Source organism: Pristiophorus japonicus, chromosome 21 (genome assembly GCF_044704955.1).
Source record: "Pristiophorus japonicus isolate sPriJap1 chromosome 21, sPriJap1.hap1, whole genome shotgun sequence".
In the NCBI taxonomy this organism is placed as follows: Eukaryota; Metazoa; Chordata; class Chondrichthyes; family Pristiophoridae; genus Pristiophorus; species Pristiophorus japonicus.
Genome location: NC_091997.1, coordinates 31,123,681 through 31,151,492, shown reverse-complemented (window position 1 = coordinate 31,151,492; position 27,812 = coordinate 31,123,681). Strand labels below are relative to the sequence as shown.

At 41.8% G+C, this 27,812-nt stretch overlaps 1 protein-coding gene across 5 annotated transcripts in view; it reads left to right on the top strand.

Annotated features, from left to right (window-relative positions):
- arhgap23a (Rho GTPase activating protein 23a) overlaps positions 1 to 27,812 on the top strand; it is a 482,417-nt gene that overhangs the window by 341,027 nt on the left and 113,578 nt on the right. For 4 of the 5 annotated variants that reach the window (XM_070864541.1, XM_070864540.1, XM_070864539.1 and 1 more), the window contains 2 exons: positions 22,954 to 22,978; positions 27,568 to 27,660. In XM_070864541.1, the coding sequence (XP_070720642.1) occupies positions 22,954 to 22,978; positions 27,568 to 27,660 (118 nt within the window). The remainder of the gene's footprint in view (positions 1 to 22,953; positions 22,979 to 27,567; positions 27,661 to 27,812) is intronic. The other variant, XM_070864542.1, reaches the window with a different exon arrangement.

Genomic DNA, 27,812 nt, shown 5'->3' with positions numbered 1-27,812 from the left:
AGGTTGTTCGGTGGTGTCATGACCGGTGATCAGGATGTCGTCTTGAAACACAACGGTGCGCAGAACCAATTTCAGCAGACTCTCCATGTTTCTCTGGAAGATGGCAACAGCTGATGAATCCCAAAAGGGCACCTGTGGTATATAAACAGTCCTTTGAATGTGTTGATGCACGTCAATCTTTTCGAAGATTCAGCCAGCTCCTGTGTCAGGTAGGCGGAGGTTAGGTCCAACTTGGTGAACGATTTCCCTCCCGCTAACGTTGCGAACAGGTCAGCTGCCTTGGGTAGTGGGTACTGGTCTTGTAACAAGACTCGGTTGATCGTTACCTTGTAGTCTCCGCAGATTCTGACTGTGCCATTGCTTTTCAACACCGGAACAATTGGACTGGCCCACTCGTTGAACTCGACTGGCGATATGATTCCCTCTCGTTGAAGTCTGTCCAGTTCGTTCTCGACTTTCTCCCTCATCATTTATGGAACCGCTCGAGCCTTGTGATAAACGGGCCTTGCATCGGGGACTAGATGGATCTGCACCTTGGTACCTGTGAATTTGCCAGATCGATCATCCTCTGCCATGTGGTGAGTTGCAGCACTCTTGCACATTTGCTGGAGGTGCCCCATTGTTTCGCAGCCTTTGCACATGTAGTGCTTGAATCGACATTGATGGACTCGATGATTACCCCCGCAGCGCCAACATGGTGCTAATGGATTTGCATTCAGGCCCGATGGCGGACTCAGAGTCATCCTAGGTCTTGCAGCTGCAGGCGTGTAGACCCTGCCATATGCAGTTCTGCCTGCTAGCGACGTTATTTTATGCACAGTACTTGCTGGTGAGCTTCGATGCTGGGAAGATATCGCTCGTGGATATGAATGCCTGGCCTATCGTGATGGCCTTGCTCAGGACTAGGGATTCGGTGGACAGCAGCTTGCGAAGGATGACCTCATGGCCGATTCCAAGCAAAAAGTCCCACAGCATTTCCCCCAAAAATCCAGCAAATTCGCAAATTCCCGCAAGGCGTCTCAGGTCGGCGACATAACTCGCCACATCCTGACCCTCGGAGCGGTGGTGCATGTAGAAGCGATACCTGGCCATTAAGACGCTCTCCTTCGGCTTGAGGTGGTTCCGAACCAGCGTACGCAACTCTGTATATGTCTTCTCCGCTGGTTTCTCCGGTGCTTGCAGATTCTTGATGAGGCCGTATATTGTGGACCCACACACGGTGAGGAGAATCGTCCTGACTGCTTTATCATCCCAATCCAGCTCGTTGGCCACAAAGTACTGGTCGAGATGCTCAACGAAGGCTTCCCAATCATCACCCTCTACAAATCTCTCTAAAATACCAACGGCAGCCATGACCGCGTGAAAGCTTGTAATCTGTTACTCATCACCAATTGTTAAGTATGGAAGAACTCCACAAGACTGAGTACTGTGAGCTAAAACTGATGTGACCTTAGTCTCTTTAATACAACTCCAGAATGCCTAAGCAGTATGGCAGACAACTGTTTATACTCCCTTGCACGAGGTGTGCAGGTGACCCTTGGGCCTCCAACAGTTGCGCCCTCTGGTGGCAAGTCTTACACAGTTACAATGTTTACATACATAACACCGTCCACTAAGGGATACAACGGACATGATCTTTACAGCGCGACAACTGCAAGAGAAATGCAGGGAACAACACTAACCCTTGTACATGGCCGCCTTTGACCTTACAAAGGCCTTCGACACGGTTAAGTGCGAGGGACTATGGAGCATCCTCCTCCATTTCAGCTGCCCCCATCCTCCGCCTGCTCCCCAACAACATGCAAGCTGTGGTCCTGACCAACAGATCCACCACAGACCCAATCCACGTCCGGACTGGGGTCAAGCAGGGCTGCATCATCGCGCCAACTCTCTTCTCGATCTTTCTCATTGCAATGCTCCACCACACACTCAACAGGCTCCTCCGCTGGAGTGGAACTAAACTACAGAACCAGTGGGAACCTGTTCAACCTTCGTCGTCTCCAGGCCAGATCCAAGACCGTCCCATACTCTGTGTCGAGCTACAGTATGCGGACGACGCTTGCGTCTGCGCACATTCAGAGACTGAACTCCAAGTCATAGTCAACATCTTTACTGAGGTGTACGAAAGCATGGGCCTTACACTAAACATCCATAAGACAACGATCCTCCACCAACCTGACTCCGCCACACAGCACTGCCCCCCAGTCATCAAGATCCAGAGCGCGGACCTGGACAACGTGGACCACTTTCCATACCTTGGGAGCCTATTATCAGCAAGGGCAGACATCGACGACGAGGTTCAACACCGCCTCCAGTGCGCCAGCGTAGCCGTCGGCTGCCTGAGGAAGAGAGTTTTCGAAGATCAAGCCCTCAAATCTGGCACCAAGCTCTACAGGGCTGCAATGATACCCGCCCTTCTGTATGGCTCAGAGACGTGGACCATATACAGTAGACACCTCAAATCGCTGGAGAAATACCACCAACAATGTCTCCGCAAGATCCTGCAAATCCCCTGGGAGGATCGACACACCAGCATTGATGTCCTTGATCAGGCCAACATCCCGAGCATCGAAGCACTGACCACACTCGACCAGCTCCAATGGGTGGGTCACATTGTTCGCATGCCTGACACAAGACTCCCAAAGCAAGCACTCTACTCTGAACTCCTACACGGCAAGCGAGCCCCAGGTGGACAGAGGAAATGTTTCAAGGACACCCTCGAAAGCCTCCTTGATAAAATGCAACATCCCCACCTGGGAGTCCCTGGCCAAAGACTACCCTAAGTGGAGGAAGAGCATCCGGGAGAGCGCTGAACTCCTCGAGTCTTGTCGCCGAGAGCATGCAGAAAGCAAGCACAAGCAGCGGAAGGAGTGTGCGCCAAACCAGACTCCCTACCCAACCTTTCCTTCAACCACTGTTCCACCTGTGACAGAGACTGTAATTCCCATATTGAACTGTACAGTCACCTGAGAACTCACTTTGAGAGTGGAAGCAAGTCTTCCTCGATTTCGAGGGACTGCCATGATGATGATGGTGATTGCTGAGACAGAACCAAAGGTATACATCTGTCTAGACAGTTACTGTTACTGGCTGGCCTTGAACTGCCAAGCAGAGGAAAAACTCTTTTGACGCACATGGGACAGCTTCAGATTGGTTTCTCTTGATTTAGTTTGTAACGAGAACTACATGAAGCAGCTTTATCCAAACATTACTTCTTTAATCTTTCTGCTGAGGATATATATTTGTCTTGATGCTTAAACTGGGTCTTGACATCAAGTCATGGAGCAACCCAGCTCAATTATTTTGTATTGCTTTCGCATAATCCTATTGTATGCTTACTAACTTGGAAACCTGGAGAATCCTGGATAACAGACAAACTATGACACCTTGCCGTCATTCAGCCTTTGAAACTTCAGGATTTAGTGCACCCGCAACCTAATGTGGAAATCCTAAAGTTGTGGTCTGTCATTCACTGCTCCTCCAAAGGCTGTGCTGTGGACCCCCTTCCCGAAGCCGGCAATCCCTTCCCCCCCCCCCCCCCCCCCCGCCCCAAGCTGGCAATCAGTGAAATCATTGATCTGACAAAAACTTCCCCTTTTCCAAACAAATATCGCTGTTAGAAACCCCATGAAATGTTAGACTCATTCAAATGAGGTGTAACTTGGTTTTTAATGGCAATTTGAGTAATAACAGCCTTTCTGGCCCTGAAAAATGAATTTTATATTGGTGGAATGTTACATTTCTCCATTAAGTTTAAAAATTATTACATTTTAAAATAAATGTAAAAATATATATTTGTTCATATTTCAGTTTCTACCTTAACTCAATGTATATGTAAAAAAAATATTTATTTCGCTCTCTGCAAAAAAAAAAATCAAGTCATCGATTTTCAAATGCTTTCTATTTTCTGTTCCCCGTCTGAAAATTCTGCAATATGATTGGCTGCTTAGACAGCTTGATGTCATAGCAGCTCGCACTATATGATTCCCACTATAGCACGTTGATTTCAGCTGCGCATCAGAAAAGCTGAATTTCTCGCCACAGAGATCACGAGATTTTTGTGGGAAGCTTACTTTGGCGCCAGCAGCAAATGCCTTTGCTTCGCTGCTGACCGCAAATAATGGCCCATTGTTTTTGTTCTGAGTGCCATTATTTGGAAATGACTGAAAATGCTCCATTGTCCTTTTCTTTTCACAAAGCAACTCATAATTCACTGTTGAAATCTTTGCATTTGGATCCTCCTTGAATTCCTTTCACTCTTTTCTATTGCGTCATTTCTTAATCTTTTCTACTGTATTTTATTAAGACCTCCACCACCATATCATGCATCATTTCCTAATTGTTGATCTATTTTTGGGCTACTTTTGAACCCACATACAGGAACTACATGAGAGGGATGTATTGGCTAATTTTCCCTTGCTGCAAATTATCTGGTGGAATTAGGACCTTACCATGATGGGAAATGGTGGGGGAAATCATTTCCTTTTGATTTCTCTTATCTTGCTTTCAAAGATTGTTTCTGCTTTTATCAGGCTTTGCTCAAGTACTACTCACTCTGACTGTACTTTCACTTAAGCAGCACTAGATCTTAAGTGGGGTCTCTCTCCTGTAGTTACTGTTTTTCCACACTTGAAAACTTTGGTTTGGCTTATGCTCTAAACTGTCTGGAATGTCACCAGATAGTGAAAAGGAATTTCTTTTGTATATCTGAAGGTAAATTCCCTTGAGATTTGTTTGAATAAAATCCTCACAATGTTAAATTCAGAATTAATTATCCCTCCACCCCAATTATATTTTTGAAAGATTGTTTTCATTAATCACTTAATCCCAAACGGAAATTTCCACCATAGATACCAAGTCCCACCCATAGAGGGTTATCAAAGTTATCTGCGAACTGTACTTTGTGCTTCTGTGAAGGATGTTGGGTTTTAACTTCAACATCCAGCATGCTGACATCATGCCTCTTAAAATGGGTTGCGAGTAGCACAGAAATTAAAAAGCAATGCTGAAATAGACAATATGCTAAATTTAGTTTAATAATATCTTTGAAATGGAATAGATTTTATCTAGGAGTGGTTGGAATTTGTCAGTGAATTTCAATATACTGTTTTATAAATGTGTTAATGACTAAATTACTTGGGGGAAAAATAAACTAGTTTTCTTAACTAGCTTAATATTTGCTTATTAACAATAATTGTATTCAAAGAACTATGTGGTACATCGTGTAACTCCCATACTCCACGACTGCCACACACCAGATAGTTCTCAAATATGGAAGACATATTGAGAACTTGTAGAAAATCACACCTTAGCTACTAAATGGGCAAATTTTGAATGTCCAATTTTTGGCAAAAAGTTTTTTGTGACATTGAGTTACAAAAAAAGTTTTATTTACTGAAAGTTCTGTTGAACGGGATTAATATTTGTGATGGTTCTGAATGGTGGAGGTGTGAAGCACTCTGTAGGATGCAGTATATCTTTAACTAATTGATGAATTATTGCACAAACACTGATCAAGAATGACAAATAAACCTTTTAGGGATAGCATTGTTTTTGTTAGACTTAACGGGCTAGATTTTTTACTTCAACCACTTTCAGCCAGTCCTGTATGTTCTCTTTATCTCCTTCCGGAATGGGAAAGCAGGAATACAGTGGAAGCCCTACCTGCCCATTGTCTGCCTGTTCTAAAACATCAGAAGCAAAATGGCTCCAGCAAAGCTTTACAAATTTTCACTGAATTTTGCAAGTAAGTTAGTTCTCTGGTGGACAAGCTCCCCCATCGAGGTTTACTCAAAATATTACGTGAATAATTACGTGTCCTGGCCAATATTTATCCCTCAACCAACATAACAGATTATCTGGTCATAATCACATTGCTGTTTGTGGGAGCTTGCTGTGTGCAAATTGGCTGCCACGTTTCCCACATTACAACAGTGACTACACTTCAAAAGTACTTCATTGGCTGTAAAGAGCTTTGAGACGAATGGTGGTCATGAAAGGCGCTATATAAATGTAAGTCCTTCTTAATAAAGAAAGGTGCTACACCATCTGTCAACAGAAACAATTAAGATTTATATGTATATGAGCATATCTGAGGTATAAAGAAGAATAATCACCAGAAAAAATACATAAAATTGGAACTCTTGCATATGCAGACTACAAAGGATTGATTTAATGGCAACCAGTGAGCAGAATCCCATTATCCTCATCATCATCATCATGTTACAATGTAACAGTTACAATGGCACCCAATCCACCATCTTAAACATTCATTCTCTCCACCACCACTGCTCCGTGGCTACAATGTGTATCATCTGCAAGATGCACTGCAGCAACTCGCCAAGGCTTCTTCGACAGCACCTCCTAAACCCGCAACTGTTATCACCTAGAAGGAAACAGGCAGTAGGCGTATTGGAACGCCATTACCTGGGAGTTCCCCTCCAAGTCATACATCATCCTGACTTGGAAATATATCGCTGTTCCTTCATCGTCGCTTTGTTAAAATCCTAGATCTCCCTCCCGAACAGCACTATGCGAGTACCTTCACCACAGGGACTGCTGCAGTTCAAGAATAGTGGAGAACCAAGAGGCTAATAAGAATGAGGAACTTAAGGTAATTGATATCAGTAGAGAAAAAGTACTTGAGAAATTAATGGGAGTAAAAGCCAACAAATCCCCTGGATCTGATGGCCTGCATCATCGGGTTCTAAAAGAGGTGGCTACAGAGATAGTGGATGAATTGGTTGTGATCTTCCAACATTCGCTAGATTCTAAAATGGTACCAGCGGATTGGAAGATAGCAAGATAGAAAATGTAACCCTGCTATTCAAGAAAGGAGAGGGCGAGAACACACGGAAATACAGGCCAGTTAGCCTGACATCAGTCGTCAGGAAAATGCTGGAATCTATTATAACGGACGTGGTAACAGGGCACTTGGAAAATCATAATATGATTAGGCAGAGTCAACATCGTTTTATGAAAGGGAAATTGTGTTTAACAAAGGTATTAGAGTTTCTTGAGGATGTAACTAGCAGGGTTGATAAACGGGAACCAGTGGATGTAGTCTATTTGGACTTCCAAAAGGCATTTGATAAGATGCCACATAAAAAGTTGTAATGCAAGATCAGAGCTCATGAAGTGGGGGAATATATTAGCATGGATAGAGGATTGGTTAACGGACAGAAAACAGAGAGTAGGGATAAACGGGCCATTTTCCGGTTGGCAGGCTGTAACTGGTGGGGTGCCGCAAAGATCAGTGCTTGGGCCTCAGCTATTTGCAACCTATATTAATTACTTAGATGGTGGGACGAGTGCAATGTATCCCAAGATTACTGAAGGTACAATTCTAGGTGGGAAAGCAAGCAATGAGGAGGACACAGACCCTGCAAAGGGATATAGACAGATTAGGTGAGTAGGCAATAAGGTGACAGATGGAGTATAATGTGAGGTTATTCACTTTGGTAGGAAGATTAGAAAAACACAATTTTTTAAAACAGTGAGAAACTATTAAATGTTGGTGTTCAGAGAGATTTAGGTGTCCTCGTACAGGAAACACAAAGTTAGCATGCATGTACAGCAAGCAATTAGGAAGGCAAATGGCATGTTGGCCTTTATTGCAAGGTGGTTGGAACATGAAAGTAAGGAATTCTTACTATAATTGTGCAGGGCTTTGGTGAGACTACATCTGGAGTACTGTACACAGTTTTGATCTCCTTATCTGAGAAAGGACATGCATACCTTAGAAGCAGTGCAGCGAATGTTCACTAGATTGATCCCTGGGATGAGAAGGTTAACGTATGATGCGAAATTGAGTTAATTGTGCCGATACTCTCTGGAATTTAGAAGAATGAGAGGTGATCCCATTGAAACATACAAGATTCTGACAGGGTAGATGCTGAGAAGTTATTTTCCCTGGGTGGAGAGTCTAGAACCAGGGGGCACAGTCTCAGGATAAAGGGTCGGCCATTTAAAACCTAAGATGAAGAAGAATTTCTTCACTCAGGGTTGTGAATCTTTGGAATTTTCTGCTCCAGAGGGCTGTGAATGCTCAGTTGTTAAGTATATTCAAGGCTGAGTTAGATATATTTTTGGACTCTGGGGGAATCAAGGGATATAGGGATCGGGCGGAAGGTGGAGTTGAGGTCTAAGATCGGCCATGATCTTATTGAATGGAGAAGCAAGCTCGAAGCTCCATATGACCTACTCCTGCTCCTAATTCTTGCGTTCTAAGGCGGCTCACCACAATCTTTTCGAAGGCAGTTAGGGAAGGGCAATAAATGCTGGCCTTGCCAACGACGCCCACATCCCATGAACTAATTAAAAAAAAAATGTAATACATGTCAATTCTTGGTGCTGAGTTCTGGAGAGGTGGCTGAATTCTGCCAAAAAGGTAATTTTAGTATGCTATTCTTGGAATTGATTGCTCACATGCTTTTAGTGCATATTTGTATAATGTGGTTAGTTGTGTAGCTGCCAATAGAATTCAGCCATCAACCCCCACCCCCACCACACTCCCATCCCAGGCAGTTATTTTTTTTCCAATGAGACCTTTGTGTGTGGTGTTAATTGGATTGAAAGACCAAGATGAACATAAGAGGCAGGAGTAGGCCATTCGGCCCCTCGAGCCTGCTCCGCCATTCAATAAGATCATGGTTGATCTTCTATCTTAACTCCACTTTCCTGCGCTATCCCCATATCCCTTGATTCCCTTGATGAGGAGCAGAGAAAAATTTAAAGTTAAGAAACTTATGAGAGTTAAGTAATGGACAGAAGAAATTAAGAAGCATGATGAATATGACCGACGTGAGAGACAGTCTCATACAGACAAAAAAGAATATATGCGCGAGAAAGGAACAAGGATGGTAGTTGAAAGGCTGGAAAAGGAACAGCGCTGAAAGTAGAAAAAAATGGAAGTACTAGCAGGAATAGCAAATGTTCTGACTTTATTTAAAGGCATACTAAGAAGTTAAGATACTTATGTCTGTGGAATATGAACCGAATGTATGACATTAATTTCACCAACATTCTCTTTTTTTTGAATGGTTTGTGTGCTCACAATGTAGGATATCCTGTCCAACTCATGAGAATATGTAAACGGAAATGTGCCTTTCCTGTTTGTGTTGAACACATGTTATTCCTTAAACTTTCTACCCTTTTTTTCATTACAAACCTGTTTACAACCAAAATAGTTCTAGTAAAAATGAATGTTGGTGACTGTTATAACTATTTAAAAAAACCTGTCAGTAACAAAGGAAAAATATGATTTGTAAGTTCTTACCTATGTTTCTTGGTGTAAGTATAAGAAAGAACGATCTTGCATTTATGTAGCATGTTTCATGTCCTCAGGACGTCCCAAAGTGCATCACAACCAAGTAATTACTTTTGAAGTATAGTCACTGTTTTATAGGCGAAAATGGCAGCCAAGTTACCAGCAACAAGGTCCAACAAACAGCAATGAGATAAATAGTTGATCTATTTTGAAAGTACTGATTAAGGGAGGAATGTTGACCAAGACACAGAGAGAAAGCCTCTGCTCTTCAAGTAAGGCCGTGGAATATTTTACATTCAGCTGAATTGGTGGGCTAACCCATGATTTACCATTTGATCCAAAAGGCTGGCCTCCTACAATGTAGTACTCTCTCAGTACTGGACTGAGGTGTCAACTTTGATTATGTTCACATTCTGGAGGTGGGGCTTGCAACCATGACCTTCTGACACAGATGTGAGAGTGTTATCATTGAGCCAAGCTGACACTAAGTGCTGTCTAAGGTTATATAAGAGTTTTATCTCTACACGTGTCTACCAGGGATCGTTCACTTTCAGTAAGCTGCATTATTACCCTGACTCCAGTTTACAAACAGACTTTTTACCATTGTGAGGCTTCATCGATCTGTTCTACTGGTGGGGAACATAGTATAACACACATGGAGAAGGTAAAGACTAACCCAAATGTCCAAACTGAACTCATTTTGGAAAAATATCCAGTGAGCCTGAACTAGCCCAATTTGAGTGTGATTTTGGGTTCAGCTTAGTGCTACTCCCCCATGTGTCCTAATTGCATTCCATGAGCAGGCTGGCTTGATTTCAGTAAGTGCTTTTTGGAAACCATTTTACGTAAATTACCGTAGTCCTAGGGTTTAATGTTTGTCAAGCTTTTGGTTGAACAACAACTTGTATTTATATAGCGCCTTTAACATAGTAAAACGTCCCAAGGTGCTTCACAGGAATGTTGTAAGACAAAAAAATTGACACCCGAGCGACATAAGGAGAAATTAGGGCAGATAACCAAAAGCTTGGCCAAAGAGGTAGGTTTTAAGGAGCACCTTAAAGGAGGAGAAAGAGGTAGAGAGATTTAGGCAGGGAATTGCAGAGTTTAGGGCCGAGGCAACAGATATTTCCATTGTAATCTACATCATCTAATTATGGCTATAACGTGCTGCTGTCATACTTTCTTTTGGCTCTTATCTGTCCAGAAGAGGGAACATTTCATTGTACTCATCCACCCATCTCATGAAATTAAAAGATGTTGTTGATTTATATTTCCAGTAAAGTTCAGGCAGTAAATTTAATTTGAAATACTCCGAACATTAAAATAATGTAACCTTTCAGTGTGATATTGGGGAGGAGTGATGTCTGAACATGAAAGGAGTTTTTTAAAAATATGTTGACATTATATGACCCAAATGCAATATTGTCTGCATCTTGGTATGTTTCTCGCTGCGTGTTTGACGATCTGTTTGTAGCCAGTCCTGCATATAAAGACAGGTCTACATGAACACACACCTAACTATTCTATAAATTGAGGAGGGAAAAAAACAAAATGCTTAAAATTAACAATAATTCTGGCAATTTGACATTTTAAAAGCATGTACCAATGACGAGACTCCTTTTGTTAATAAGCTGATTGAATTTTGAGGGATTTTGTATAACAGTTGACCGGTTGAATGGAAAACTGCATCTTGGCAGTTCTGAAGGAGCACAAAAAGAAAAAAAGACTTGCCTTTATATAGCGCCTTTCACGACCTCAGGACATCCCAAAGTGCTTTACAGCCAATTAAGTACTTTTTGAAGTGTAGTCACTGTTGTAATATAGGAAAACACGGAAACCAATTTGTGCACAGCAAGCTCCCACAAAGCAATGTGATAATGACCAGATAATCTGTTCTCGTGGTGTTGTTTGAGGGATAAATAGCAAGTCCTTAGCAGGTTACTTTGCCCTGTTTTTACTCAGTTCTGGTAACTTAACATTTTGTGGTTCCCTTATGCCCTACATTAAGAGGCATTGTTTACTCAGAACTTGCTCAGTTATATTTTCAACCATATGTGATTTAGTTTATCAGAAGCAAAGATTTTTGTTGAAATTTGTCATTAACCAGTTGTGTTCACAAAAGCCTCTTCAATGGTTAAGTTATTAAAGGAAATTACAAAGATTTTTTAATTTTCTTGATTTAACAAGCACAAGGAACAGCTGATGGTAGCCATAATAATTACTTTGAATAAGATCTGCTAATAGTTGTGTGAGCGCAACAAGTCGAGCCCTTAATTGTTCCTTACTGTGATACATGTATAAATGATGGTAATTCATTGGTATAAATGACAAATATCCACCAACCTCTCTATTTGCAACCAACATTTTGAAGACAGTTAAAACAAAATTAATTGCCTATTAAGCAGACGGGAATGTTTGCTTTTGGTAAAACACTTAAACATTAACAACCTAATTACAGCTATAATGTCAAACACACAAAAAATTTGAGAAATAATAGTTTTCAATTGCCTCTTACAAATTCTGTCATATGAACAAGGTTTCAAGATTCAGATGTGAATTCCACTTTCACATTCCAGCCAGAATGTGTACAATGCAGGCAGTACCTGTATTTCGTATCTGCCACTAGAGAGAGCTTTATTTTCATTAAACCCCAGTACCACAGTATTTTACCATTTGATGCAGCTTTAGAATTATTGAGTCCCTGAGGATTTTGACACTGTCAGGTACTGGACAACATTCATGCAGGAATGAATGCTGCAGAAACAGAGCCAGTTTGACCTGCCTCTGTCGGATGGCCTCACAAACACTGCACAAACTAACTTCGGAAGACAGATTACGGAACTCAAAATTTTCTTGGATAATGTTTAAACAAAACATTTTCACACTATGTAGTCTTACAGTCCCCTCTCCCACCGCGCGTTTAGGCCTCCTCCTGTATGCACGATCCCTTAGAAGCGGAAAAGGTTAATGTTTTTACAAAATTTAACATATTCAACTTCTCCTTTCAGTGAAATTTTAAGCTTATTAAGGTTGGAGGACAGGAGACAATTTTTTATTTTGGGTTTCCATCACTAAGTAAGGTTAGGTGTCATTCATCATAGGCAGTCCCTCGGAATCGAGGAAGACTTGCTTCCACTCTTAGAATGAGTCCTTAGGTGACTGAACAGTCCAATACGAGAGCCACAGTCCCTGCCATAGGTGAGACAGACAGTGGTTTCGGTAAGGGAGGGTGGGCAGGTTTGCCCACGCGTTCCATCTCCTGCCTGCGCTTGGTTTCTGCATGCACTCGGCGATGAAACTCTAGGCGCTCAGCGCCCTCCCGGATGCACTTCCTTCACTCAGGGCGGTCTTTGGCCAGGGACTCCCAGGTGTCGGTGGGGATGCCGCACTTTATCAGGGAGGCTTTGAGGGTGTCCTTGTAACATTTCCTCTGTCCACCCTTGGCTCGTTTGCCATGAAGGAGTTCCAAGTAGAGCGCTTGCTTTGGGAGTCTTGTGTCTGGCATGCGGACAACGTGACCTGCCCGGCGGAGCTGATCAAGTATGGTCAGTGCTTCAATGCTGAGGATGTTGGCCTAATCGAGGATGCGAATGTTGGTGCGCCTGCCCTCCCAGGGGATTTGTAGGATCTTGCGGAGGTATTGTGTATTAGATGAAGCATAAAGGCCCCTCAACTCTGTCCCAACAATGTGCTTAAACTAGACCACAGCAGAAGAGCACAATTTATTGCACGGGATTAATTCTTTCACTCCCCCACCCACGATCCTGATGGCCCTTCATCTTTTTCCTGCATTCTTCAGCTTAAATTTCTTGCACCGCACTTGATGGGAGTGTGAACTGGTAACGGCATGGCCTGGGCATCTGGGACCTTAGTGAACGACAGGATCAATGGTGTATCTCCTTAACCAATTACATTTAAAGATCGAGAAGGAAGCAGAGGGACGTGGAGAAGGAAATAAGGTGAATTAGAGTCAAATTAAATCCAGTGGCTGAAGGAACAATAACCAGAGGGCACAAATTTAAGGCAAATAGCCAGAGGCAACATGAGGGAAAACTTTTTTATGCAACGAGGTGTTAGGTTTTGGAATACACTGCCTGATAGGGCGGTGGATGCAGATTCAATAGTAGCCTTCAAAAGGGAATTTAAGTACTTGAAGGAGAAAAAATTGCAGGGATATGGGCGAAAGTACGGGGAAGTGGGATTAACTGGATTGCTTTTCGAAACTGCCAATGCAGAATTGATGGGCCGAATGGCCTCCTCGTGTGCAGTACTATTCTATGATTCTGTGAAAGAAATTGGATTACAAGCAAGGAAAAAAAGAGACAGAAGGGAAAAATGAGATTCTGTTTTTTTAAAAAAATTATGTTTTAAAAACCTCTCTGAACAATTTATTACCTGCAGGGACAAGGCTACATATTATCAATTGTTCCCTTTCTGAGCCTCGGGGTTGCATGGCATTGCAGGAACATAAATCTCATTAAATGGGTCCTTGTGTCATTAAATACCAACCCTAACTTTCTATGACAAGTTTAATTTGTTTTAACAGTGCAAATGTAGCAATTTCTTGAAACTCACAGGAAGGTTGCGTGGCAATTCACAAATCACGATATATCTCCATCACCTCAAATTACTGCTTTTTTTCTACACCCTAACATCAGTGAGCACATTTAACTCACTGTTATTGTCCCAACAAATTCTGAGAAAATATATTTGCTGAATATTTCCCAAATGACTGGAGGGAAAACTGAGGACAGTGCAGTTGTATGTTAATTTAATTACATTCTGCTGCAACCAAACCATTTAGCTTTGCACCAATGTAGTATTAAACCATGAAGGCTGTAGCCTATATTGAACAGGATGTTGAAAAGCTATTGAATTGAATCTAAGTGGAATCTATCCAATGTGTCAAAAACACCCCTTTAAGGTAAAACCTGTTCTTTTTTAAAGGAAGGTTGTGGTGTTTTCCTTTTGTGTTCATTGTATTTTTAACAGTATCCTCCCCCCGTCCCCCCGCCCCCAAAGTGATTCTCTCCCCCTTCCTCATGGTATTGGGCTTGTTGTGGTGCAAGACCACTTAAGTCATTTGTTTTCCCCCGAGATTTCTTGCAGTAGGAAGGATGTTGCAGTCAGATGCATTATGACCAGATAGTAATTCCACTGTTCAGTTCTCACATTCCTGATGATCTTGAACTAAGCTAATATCAATGGGGTCCAGGAGACAATTTGATCAACAGAGAATAAATGCCGAATAAAAGTAATGAGATGTATGTGCTACAATTTTATAAATAATTTTCATACTGTCTAAGATTAACATTGCAGTCTTCTGGCAGACAGCCTTTATAAAGTGACATGCAACACCAATCCACCATCTTGCACTCGATATGATGTGATGTGACTTATAGAGATGAAGTTTTTCCTCTTATTTTTATTCCCTGTTTTTTTTTTTAAGTGGGAGGGTGAGGTTATCAAACCCTTTTTTTGTTGTCAAACATTCCGCTGGTTTGAGATCCAGATGCTGCCCTTTTAGGATCGGGACACTTGAGTAACATTTCTGAGGAGTCTAATAGACTAGTGAATGTATAAATGGAGAAAATGTAGGCTGCACACCGGAGATAGAGAGGTATCGTAACAGCCCACAAACTTCTAGCAGAGGTTAATCTCCAATCAAAGGAAGGTTTGTATATTCAGTCCAGTGGGCCTTGGGGAAAGATTTGTGTGGCAAATATTTGGAAAACTAGGTAGTTACCATTAGGAGAGCTCTGCTTTGGACCGAGCAGGTCATATTTGGTGCTCTCTTCTGAAGGTCAGCAGATGCTGTAGTACTAGTGATGGCAATTTTTAAAAAAAATCTTATTAGGGTAGAAGAAACCTTACTGGGGTCCTACTATATAGCTCTCTTAACCAGTATTCCACAAAGTCAGACTCTGAGACATTTTATTAAAAAAAGGACAAAGATTCAGAGGTGGAAGGGAAGCAATGCTGGTGATTCAAAAAGAACATTGTGCCTCGGACAATGCAATAAAAGTACGAGAAAGAAACTAATGTTTCTTTTGGGGAAAAAAAGATTTATAATCAACAGTAAACCCAAGGTATGTATAATGTAAAAAAGTAGTAGGTTGGAACAAGTACTGCCACAATCTTTCAGATTAATACAGAGTGTGGGAGGCTGTGTTGTTTTGCTATTGTATGTAAAAAGAATCTTTTCATTCCTTTGCCTTTAGGGGGTTTTCTTCACAATTTTCCAGGAAAACATGTAAACAAAACCACATTTCCAGAAAAGAGTTTGTGTGAAAAAGGATAGCTTGTAAGATGTTCTTAACTCTTTACTGCCTCTAAGTACATTGATTCAACAAAAAAAGCACTGTAAAGAATGGGTAAAATTAACTTTTGGTATTAAATATCCAAAATCTTTGTTTCATCTACCGTTCAGGCAGGATTTTGTTATTTTTGTTGTTCTATGCATTTTAACATCATTATAGTAACTGACCCATGGTGCCATTTCACACCAGCAGCTTATGTGGGTTGAGGTGGGGAAATAGAATATGTTTGTACACTTTGCATTTACATTAGTTGCACAAAGATAGTTCCGTAAGAACAACAACTTGCATTTATATAGCATGTTTGACGTAGAAAAAGATCCCAACGTGCTTCACAGAGGCTTGATCAAACAAAAATACAACACATGAAACAGAAAATTCTGCAAATACACCAACTGGTCAGCATCTGAAAGAGAAAGATTAATATTTTGAGTAAAGCCCATGCGTTATTTCAGAATTCCAGTATTGGCTATGTTTCTTTCTAACATATAATAGAAATCTTCTCCTATTGGCTATGATTTATTAAAAAAAGACTTTCATTTATATAGCACCTTTCACAACCTCAAAGTGTCCCAAAACGCTTTACAACCAATTAAAAACTTTTTGAAGTGTAGTCCCTGTTGTAATGCAGGGAAACATTTTAACCAATTTGTGCACAGTAGGGTCCCACAAACAACAATGAGGTCAATCTGTTCTTAGTGATGTTGGTTGAGTGATAAATGTTGGCCAGGACACTCAGAAACCCTCTGCCATATAATCTGATAAGTTCACCCGAGAGAGTTTTAATGTCTCATCTGAAAGATGTAACCTACGAAAATGTAGCACTCGTTCAGAGGTGAGAGTGCTGCCACTGAGCCACGGTTGATACTGTAAAATATTACACAAGGTTGCAATTTACTAAACACCAACAACTTGTATTTATCTAGCACCTTTAACATAGTGAAACGTCCCAAGACACTTCACAGGAGTATTATGAGATAAAAAATTTGACACCGAGCCGCATAAGTAGAAATTAGTACAGGTGACTAACAGAAAACAGAGACTCGAATAAATGGTTCATTCTCTGGTTGGCAACCAGTAACTAGTGGGGTGCCACAGGGATCAGTGCTGGGACCCCAACTATTTACAATCTATATTAACAACTTGGAAGAAGGGACTGAGTGTAATGTAGCCAAGTTTGCTGACGATACAAAGATGGAAGGAAAAGCAATGTGTGAGGAGGACTCACAAAATCTGCAAAAGGACTTGGACAGGCTAAGTGAGTGGGCAAAAATTTGGCAGATAGAGTATAATGTTGGAAAGTGAGAGGTCATGCACTCTGGCAGAAAAAAAATCAAAGAGTAAGTTATTATTTAAATGGAGAAAGATTGCAAAATGCTGCAGTATAGTGGGACCTGGGGGTACTTGTGCATGAAACACAAAAGGATAGTATGCAGGTACAGCAAGTGATCAGGAAGGCCAATGGAATCTTGGCCTTTATTACAAAGGGGATGGAGTATAAAAGCAGGGAAGTCTTGCTACAGCTATATAAGGTATTGGTGAGGCCACACCTGAAATACTGCGTGCAATTTTGGTTTCCATATTTACGAAAGGATATACTTACTTTGGAGACAATTCAGAGAAGGTTCATAGGTTGATTCCGGGGATGAGTGGGTTGACTTATGAGGAAAGGTTGAGGAGTAGGTTGGGCCTCTACTCATTGGAATTCAGAAGAATGAGAGGAGATCTTATCAAAACGTATAAGATTATGAGGGGGCTTGACAAGGTGGATGCAGAGAGGATGTTTCCACTGATGGGTGGAGACTAGAACTAGGGGGCATGATCTTCGAATAAGGGGCCGGCCATTTAAAACTGAGATGAGGAGAAATTTCTTCTCAGAGTTGTAAATCTGTGGAATTTACTGCCTCAGAGATCTGTGGAAGCTGGGACATTGAATACATTTAAGACAGAAATAGACAGTTTCTTAAACAATAAAGGGTTATGGGGAGCAGGTGGGGAAGTGGAATTGAGTCCATGATCGGATCAGCCATGATCTTATTGAATGGCGGAGCAAGCTCGAGGGGCCATATGGCCTACTCCTGCTCCTATTTCTTATGTGACCAAAAGCTTGGTCAAAAAGGTATGTTTTAAGGAAGGTCTTGAAGGAGGAAAGGGAGGTAGAGAGGCGGAAAGGTTTAGGCAGGGAATTCGAGCTTGGACTCCAGGCAGCTGAAGGCACGGCCACCAAAGGTTGAGCGATTATAATGAGGGATGCTCAAGAGGGAAGAATTAGAAGGGCGCAGACATCTTGGGCGGCGCCGGGGGGGGGAAGTTGTGGGGCTGGAGGAGATTACAGAGGGGCAAGGCCATGGAGGGATTTGAAAACAAGGATGAGAATTTTGAAATTCAGGTGTTGCTTAACGGGAAGCCAATGTAGGTCAGCGAGCACAGGGGTGATGGGTGAGCGGGACTTGGAGCGAGTTAGGACATGCGCAGTCGAGTTAAGTGAGTCATTTTTCTCGCGTTATTCTAAGGGGAGATTTCCAAAACAATGAATTACATTTAAGTGGTGCTGAGCCAGAAGGGGGGTGAAGGGTGACTCACAGAGATGGATCCTGGGCAGATTTATAATGATAGAGAGGTAGAGGTTTAAGGAGGGAGATTTTTTTATTTCATTCTCGGAAAATGAGCATGTCTGGCAAAGCCAGCATTTATTGCCCATCCCTAGTTGAGCAGGTTGCAATGGACCTTTTTATTGAACCACTGCAGTTGATGTGGTGGAGGTACTCCCATTGTGCTGTTTGGTAGTGAATTCCAGGATTTTGATCCAGCCACAATAAAGGAACAGTGATGTATGTCCAAGTCGGGGTGGTGTGTGACATGGAGGGGACCTTGGAGGTGATGATGTTCCATGCACCTGCTTCCCTTATCCTTCCAAGTGGTGGAGATTGCGGTTTTAGGAGATGCTGTCAAAGATGCCTTTGGCGAGCTGCCACAGTGCATTATGTGGACACTACTGTCATTGTGCATCAGTGATGGAGGGAGTGGCTGTTTAAGGTGGTGGATGGGCTGCTGATCGAGCGGACTGCTTTGTTCTGGATTTTGTCGAGCTTTCTGTGTGTTGCAGTTCTGTTCACCCAGGCAAGTGCATTCAGGTGGAGATGTAGGAAGCTGCGGAGAGGTGCCTAGATGCGATTGATGGATAAGGATATTAAATATAATGCATTGGAGGACAGAAAGACAGCTGGGAGAATTCCGAAGGATTCTAAACTGCAAACAGAAACATTGGGTAATGATCTAACTTGCACATGTAATGAAAGAGATCATTCGCACTCTGACATGTACAACATTTATGGGGTAAACTGACATACGAACTTCCTGTACCAGGGTTAGAGATAATACAATTTGTCAGTCTGATATCTTGTTGAGGGATGATGGAATATTGAAGCAAATTTATTGTTCGGTAAGAATTATACTAAAACTGTTTTTGACATCTCAAAAATCCATTGTACTCATGATCTGAATGTGAATGAATAGTTTTTCTAATAGAACACTTTGAAGAGACTGAAATTTTAATGTATGATGCAGCATTAAATATGAAACGAGAAAGTGCCATTCAACCCAAAAAGCTTTTCCCTTATACATTTTGCCTTTTTGTGAATTCTGGACAACCCATTCAGTGGAGCGAGCCTTTGGCTTAGTGGTAGCATTTCCTTGGAAGGAAAGGCCTGTTGGACTGTTAGTCAACCTGCAAATCGCTCCACTACTTCACAATATTGACCGAGAAATTTGTGCAGATACGAAAGCAAAAACCCATTCAGTTGCCTAAAAGAAGAACCAACCACTGATATTCCTTGCTCCCCCCGCCCCCCGCCATGGGTAAAAATCAAGACTTCTAGCAAATTAATTCTACTTAAAACTCTGACCAGTTGTATTCAGAGCAACTCATCAGTAATCCGAGCAGGCCCTAAACCATATTGCTTTGAGTTTTTAATCCTTATATTATCAATTAATTTCCTAAATTAATAATTATTTCCCAAAATAAGGAGCTATATAACTAACATGACATTTTTACTTGAATCTGTTTGAGGAAATTCAGTTCTCAAAAAGCTGCAAAGAGGGTGGAAAAAGCCTTTAATATGGTTTTTAGTTTAATCTTCTTAAATCGCAACCCAGACCTTTCCTTTTCTTTGGATCCTTAAGTTTTATTTATGCTGAACTTTCTACGTAAGGGAATTTGGAATTATGTTTTGAAACTGTGCCACAATTGGCTGTTAGCAGAACTTTACACTTGGGTTTTGTATAGTAGTAAATGTTTATGTTTGTGATTTATGCAAGTTTTCAGAATCAATCACATCAGTTGCTGCCTTTTGTTATGGAGGTGGTACCACTGAGGCTTTCTGGACGATAGAAGTAGCCCTGTGTATGCATAGGCCTGGTATAATAAGCCATTTATGGGAAAAAAGCAAGGTCTAATTGTTTAATCTGTTCTCAACATCGTACCTGAGGATTGAGATGGTGATGCTAAGTGCAGCAGTGCGGAACATGACCAGCAGACTGTGGACTAAATGGATCTGCATGCAACACCGCCCGCTGCTGCTGAATGTTGTTGTACACGCGTAGTGCACCATGGGGTAGTGTGATGCCAGTTCACAATTGCCTGCCCTGAAAATTTGGGGTCAGCCAGACTTTCTGTGAGAAATCAGCAAGCATGAACTAGCCATCTGACATGAACTATAGCCATCCGACTTGGGGGAAGTTATCGGGTGTGTGGAGGTGGGCGGAATTAGCAGGGAGGTGAATCAATCGAATCGCCAGTTAACCATGACAATTACAACGGTCTTCGAGCTGATTGCAACCAGAGAAAGTCTAAGCTCATTCTACCACATCCATGTCCCAATCATAAGTGAACATCAACAAGTAAACTTTGTGCTTCCATCATTGGGCCATGCTCACAGGGAGCATGGGTCAGAGAATTAGGGCCAGTGTTACAGCCCTATCTCTGATCCACATTTCCTTTGAATCCAGTCAATGGTGGGAGCATGGGAGCAGTGAATTTACCTCAGTCTACCATGTGGAACATCAGCACTTCTTTACCAATCATTACTGTTTAGATTCTGCAGCAAAAAATATACTTCCTTCATCATTGGTCCTTAAAATGACAATCGAGAGCTACTCGCTTTCTATGGGACACATGGTGACGTCTATTTATAAGCAGATAAACAAATGAAAAAGAAAGTTAGATTTTCAATATGGTCTTTTTTTGAATTAAACTTATTCTCCAAATTCCAACCGCCTGTCCTTTTCATGCACTGTTCTTGGATTTAGAATTCTCATTAACTTGCGTTTTGAAAAAATAATCTTTTATTGTAAAATACCCTTCAGCTTTTTGGTCATTAAAAAATCCTGCAGATTTTCCTTAATTTGGTAGAGTTAGGGGAGTGTGGTCCATGAGGCTCCTGAGTGTACAAAGTCTTAAAAGGACAAAATGGCAGCAGCACTTGGGTTTAATTCAGGGAAAAATGCATTTTTTTAAGGAATAAGTAGAGTAGTGTCAAAGTACCAAAGGGAGAGGCTGAAGGAGATAACACAAAAAGAAAGACTTTCATTTATATAGCGCCTTTCACAACTACTGGACGTCTCAGTGATTTACAGCCAATGAAGTACTTTTTGGAGTGTAGTCACTGTTGTAATGAGATCAGGGACTGATGGTAAATTTACCATTAACCACATATAACAAGTCTTGCTGAAGCTGTACAGTGGTCTGAACAGGCTGCACCTTAAATAGTGTAATTAGTTCTGGTCACTGAGGTTCAGGGGCTGTATCCAAACTGAAAATGTTCAGAGAAAGACCATGTCAAGAGGACAGAGTTATGTTAGAAAATCTTGGCCCCAATTTTAAAACCCAGGCAGGTGGATAGTGAGGTAAGTAAATGGGCCTCATTTAAATTCTGCCAGATGATAGTGTGGCAAGACTTGGTGGCTCTCTGATGTAATTAATCTGGGCGATTTTAATTGCCTACCTGTCCGATTAAGCGTCGAAAGCAAACAAATGAGAGTGGATGTACAGAGGTATATAAAATTTGAACTGGAAAAGAAAAGATTAAACTAGAGCATTATTTCAAGCGTAAGCACAAATGCAATTCAAAGGACATAAGTATAAACTGTTCTATTCACTTTATTGAATTTATACAAATTACGTTAGATAAAAATCTTCATAAAATATCTATTTTCATTTCAAATTAGAGGGCTTGAGGACTGAAGGAAAGACAGGCAATGAAATCTCAACTGTGATTCACACCTGAAAACCCCCAGTAAAATTCTCCCATCCTGGCCGATTCCCTTAGTATGGCCCCCATCTTTGCTCCTTCAAGTCTATGGATGCAGACTTCAGCATATCTAGTTTAGCCATCCATCACCAGATCTGGCTGGACCACATCAAGCTTTATCAGGCATCAGTGTCCGACCCAAAACCGTTCACTACTTCAGGATAATCCTAGAGAGTAAAACTAACCCCTGGCTTTTTTTTCACTACTAACATTCTCCTTTAAACCCGTTCGGCCTGCCCCACCCTCCTCCACAGGTGTGAGGAACTCATGGACTTCTTTGTCACTAAGATTGAGATTATCCATTCAGCTGCCTCTGCTGCTTCCTCCCATTTCTCTTGCCCACCAAGCCAAGCTCGACCCTGAGCCCCTCCAGTCCTAGTCCTGAATCTGTATCTTTCTCTAGTTTTTCTCCTACCTCCCTCCCTCTCTTTTAACACCCTCCTTAAAACCAAGCTCCGTCACTTATCCTAATATCTCCTCCTTTGGTTTGGCATCCATTTGTGTCTGATTTTGCCTCTTTGAAGTGCCTTGGAATGTTTTCTCTGTTAAAGACACCGTATAAATGCAAGTTGTTGCTGTTGACTAGTATGGAGCATTAAATGGAATGCAGAATGTTACCATCTCTGCAGCTTTGCAGATTACTTTTAAACTGGGTTGTGGGGTTTTCCATTGGAGCTAATTTAATTTTTTTGTTAATCCAACCATCTTCACAGAACTCCCCAAATATGTGAAATTGGGGATTTCTTATAAAATACCAGATTTGTTGAGCTCCAACACAGAACAGTTATGACTCCGTTCATCATTTGTTGGGTCTGTGAAAACGATCAACCAACTAGAAAACTTAATAGAAATGCATATGAGCATTTCTCCTTCAGCAGATTTGACTTTCAATCTGCTTTGGCTTGAACTTTCCATTTTATTTGGTGTGGTCTGTCGTGGATTCGGAAAAGTTAATGAAAATTTACTTGGAACATCCATTCAAAGGAGCAGAGTAAATTGCTCAGAATCAAAAAGAGTGCAACAGTTGTAATTAACTAAAATATTATAATTTCTTTTACAGGATGAAGAAAATGGAAATGGAAGAGGTGAGTATTGCTTGAGTTATTGTTACAATATACTTACACAAAAGTTATCAATAAATTAGCAGGTGCTGTGTGGGAGGCGATATTTACCAACTCTGGCTGGAGGAAGTAGACTGTTATGTTGATTTTAAAATGTGTGAATTGTGAGATTGCCCAAGAGTTCTTGTCGGTACCTGCAGTGGAAGCTGATTTAAGATCTACTTGATGGCATTGTATTCCAAAAACAAAAAACTTTGAGACTTCACTGATTATTTATAATGGTTATTTCCACAAGGCTGCTGTAGGTGAGTGCCAAGACATGAGATAGAAACATAGAAACATCGAAAATAGGTGCAGGAGTAGGCCATTCGGCCCTTCTAGCCTGCACCGCCATTCAATGAGTTCATGGCTGAACATGCAACTTCAGTACCCCATTCCTGCTTTCTCGCCATACCCCTTGATCCCCCTAGTAGTAAGGACTACATCTAACTCCTTTTTGAATATATTTAGTGAATTGGCCTCAACAACTTTCTGTGGTAGAGAATTCCACAGGTTCACCACTCTCTGGGTGAAGAAGTTTCTCCTCATCTCGGTCCTAAATGGCTTACCCCTTATCCTTAGACTGTGACCCCTGGTTCTGGACTTCCCCAACATTGGGAACATTCTTCCTGCATCTAACCTGTCTGAACCCATCAGAATTTTAAACGTTTCTATGAGGTCCCCTCTCATTCTTCTGAACTCCAGTGAATACAAGCCCAGTTGATCCAGTCTTTCTTGATAGGTCAGTCCCGCCATCCCGGAAATCAGTCTGGTGAACCTTTGCTGCACTCCCTCAATAGCAAGAATGTCCTTCCTCAAGTTAGGAGACCAAAACTGTACACAATACTCCAGGTGTGGCCTCACCAACTGTAGCAACACCTCCCTGCCCCTGTACTCAAATCCCCTCGCTATGAAGGCCAACATGCCATTTGCTTTCTTAACCACCTGCTGTACCTGCATGCCAACCTTCAATGACTGATGTACCATGACACCCAGGTCTCGTTGCACCTCCCCTTTTCCTAATCTGTCACCATTCAGATAATAGTCTGTCTCTCTGTTTTTACCACCAAAGTGGATAACCTCACATTTATCCACATTATACTTCATCTGCCATGCATTTGCCCACTCACCTAACCTATCCAAGTCACTCTGCAGCCTCATAGCATCCTCCTCGCAGCTCACACTGCCACCCAACTTAGTGTCGTCCGCAAATTTGGAGATACTACATTTAATCCCCTCGTCTAAATCATTAATGTACAGTGTAAACAGCTGGGGCCCCAGCACAGAACCTTGCGGTACCCCACTAGTCACTGCCTGCCATTCTGAAAAGTACCCATTTACTCCTACTCTTTGCTTCCTGTCTGACAACCAGTTCTCAATCCATGTCAGCACACTACCCCCAATCCCATGTGCTTTAACTTTGCCCATTAATCTCTTGTGTGGGACCTTGTCGAAAGCCTTCTGAAAGTCCAAATATACCACATCAACTGGTTCTCCCTTGTCCACTCTACTGGAAACATCCTCAAAAAATTCCAGAAGATTTGTCAAGCATGATTTCCCTTTCACAAATCCATGCTGACTTGGACCTATCATGTCACCTCTTTCCAAATGTGCTGCTATGACATCCTTAATAATTGATTCCATCATTTTACCCACTACTGAGGTCAGGCTGACCGGTCTATAATTCCCTGTTTTCTCTCTCCCTCCTTTTTTAAAAAGTGGGGTTACATTGGCTACCCTCCACTCGATAGCAACTGATGACTAAACTTGTAATGAAAAGGCGTCTGGGTTTGACATTTAACTGTTTAGATGCAATGGGGTAAACTTTCAATTTGCCACCTGGGCATAAATCCGGTGTGCGGATCGGCCACCAACCAGTCGGGCAATTTCTATAATGGGCAGCTGGGCAAGTTGAAAATCTACCTAGAGATGATGACAGTTCAAAAGTTTCCCAAACTTGTCGAATAAGTTACTAGGGACAGTATCAATTAATTCAAAAAATGATTAGATCTGTTCCTGAAGAGAGTAGGGGAGGAATATCTGTTCCTAAAGTAATTTTATATAAATTATAAGTTGTGCAATTTCATCTTTAACATTTTGTTCATTGTACTCAGATCATCACTTAATACATGTTGTCTGATTTAAATGATAATGGACAGAATATTGATCTATGCAGTGAAAATAAAAAATGCTGGAACTACACCAAGTCAATCAGCATTTGAAAATAGTCTTTTCTCTCTCGGATGTTCACTGACCTGTGTGTTTCCAATATTTTCTGTGTTTTCAGATTTCCAGCATTCTTAGTTGTTGTTTCTGCCCCTTTCTTAAGCACCCTAACTTAAAAAGACCACCCTCAACCCCTCAAATTAGTGCCGTTTCCGAGTTCTTTATATGCGTTATTGCCACTAACTATAAGTTCATCTCCTTCAAGTCCCTCCAAGGCATTTCAGAATGTATCGACAGCAGAGCCATCTGTGTTCAAAGTCACCAATGGTACTGCTGCATTTCGCTCTCCCTCATCAGTCGTTCTGCTACCTCTGACACTCTTGATCAGTCCATTCTCCTTCTCTATTTCTTGATCATCTCCGTACCTTTCTATCATGCTTCCATTCTTACCTATCCCAACGTCACCAAATCTCTTGCACTAATTTTCCCATGTTCGTGTAGTCACCTTTGTGCCACAGGATGCTATCCCGGGTCCCTCTTATTTATCATTTAAATGCTATCCCTCGGCAATATTACAAGCAAGCACGGGGTCAGCTTCTGCATGTATACCGTCAATGCTGAACTCTACCTCTGTGCCACCACTATTGAAGCCAGACCTGTTGCCTGTCTTGACATCAAGTCTTGGATAAGCTAACTTTTCCTAAGGATAAGCAAAACTTAAACTTGCCAGCATCCACATGCTACTGACTCCTAATCTATCAACCTCCTTGGTCACCCACTTGGCTGAATATTATGCTTTCTTTGAACCTGAACTGAGGTTTAACCTGAACAACAGGTCAGTTGCCAAGACCTTGTTTACTTCTGCCCCTGACACACCCTGAAATCTGTAACATGCTTTCACCACCTTGAGGATTGATCTGTTAATTGCTCTGCTTCCCAGCCTCTTCATTTTCACCCTTCATAAGTTTCCAAAAATCCAGTACTTTGTGCCTCAAGTCCTCACATATATTAACTCCTGTACACTCATCGCTTCTGTCCTTACCATACTATACTGGTGCTCTGTACTCCTGCAAATCAAATTCAAGATCCTTGTCTTCTTCTTCTTCCACTGCCTTCATTCTACCATCTCTGAGAAATCTTCTCCAGCCAAATCTCCCTGTCTGCACCTTCAGCTCCTTTGACTCTGGGTTACTGCTGAATTCTCAACCTTTTTTATTTCACCTTTGGAACCAATGTACCCCTGCACTCCTCATTTTTCTCCAAAGCCATTTCACTTTACAGCCACCTTCTCCTTCAAAGCCTACTTCGGGGTTTCCTCCTCTTTTCTCCCCCTCCACACACACATGTCCTTTGCCTCATGCCCACTGTCCACCTTGTCCCCTGTGAAACACTCTTAAATGATGTATGTGAGGATCATCTTGCAACGACAAGCTGTTGATCATTTGTTGGCATGACAGTTAGGCCACTCCATCATTGGTGGTACTAGGATCAATCTGCTAGGATCTTTTTTTTCATCCCCTGCTGAATACTTGATAAAACATAGGAAAGATTAGTCGGTGACTCGTGTCTGAACTTGTGTAAATAGTGAATAGCTCTAATGTAAACAAACCAGTCTCATTGGTTCGGTGGATCAGATATCAATTTCTTGCCATATCCACCCATCGAAAATTGTTGAACACGATGACTAACATATTGTCAAAACAATGATAAATATCACTGGATATGAGCAAAGGTTTTAAAACACAGCAAGCTGGTAATAAAAGACAATTACTCTAATACAGATTTATAATCAAAATGGAACAAGTACGGAATATATATTCCAGCACTCAACTCTAGGTAATTTTATTTCATACACTTTCTCAACCCAGCATCACCCCTCTAACTACTACCTACTACTTCCTCCCCCTCAACCAAATCCTTATCCTAGACAACAGGTCCCATGGCAAAAAATATGCCCATTCATATCCAAAATATACTTCCTGCCATTTTCTCCATTTAAACATTGGAAGAAAGGGCCACCTGTTAGGCTCTGGTCTTCCAAGTTTGGAGATGGGGACCTGTGCAGTTGCCCACAGAATATTGCCATGCATAGGCCCACAAAGAGGCCACAAAATATTTTAGTGAGTTTTTCAGGGAGCTTCTGTCTGCTTCCTCCTAAGGCTTGCCCCAGTAGTTTTGCAGTCCGAGTCTGGCATGGCTCCCGGGCAGAAGCTGTGCAGTTGGCCTCCAGTATGCTAATGACATTGAAGGCTGGAAAAACATCAACCAGAATCAGGATGCATCACCATGGCAGAAGAAAGTTCCGCTGAAGATGCATTCCAATTGGAAAATCAAGGCTGACGTCTCTTTTTTTTGAGTGGTTTCCCTAACAGTATAAATTTACAGACCGGTCTTGTTTTACTTCACAGGTCATCAAAAAGGCCGAACAGAGCCGATGGATACCATCTTTGTTAAAAGTGTAAAGGAAGGAGGAGCAGCACATCAAGCTGGGCTATGTACAGGTACTATTACCTTGTTCTAAGTCACAACGCATCTTTATCGTCGCTCGATAGGATTAAGGCAACTTCACCAGAAAGTGTGTGCTAATACTTTCCCTTGACCAAACTAGTCAAATTTTAAGAGTCATCGACTGCCAAGCCATGCACTACACGCA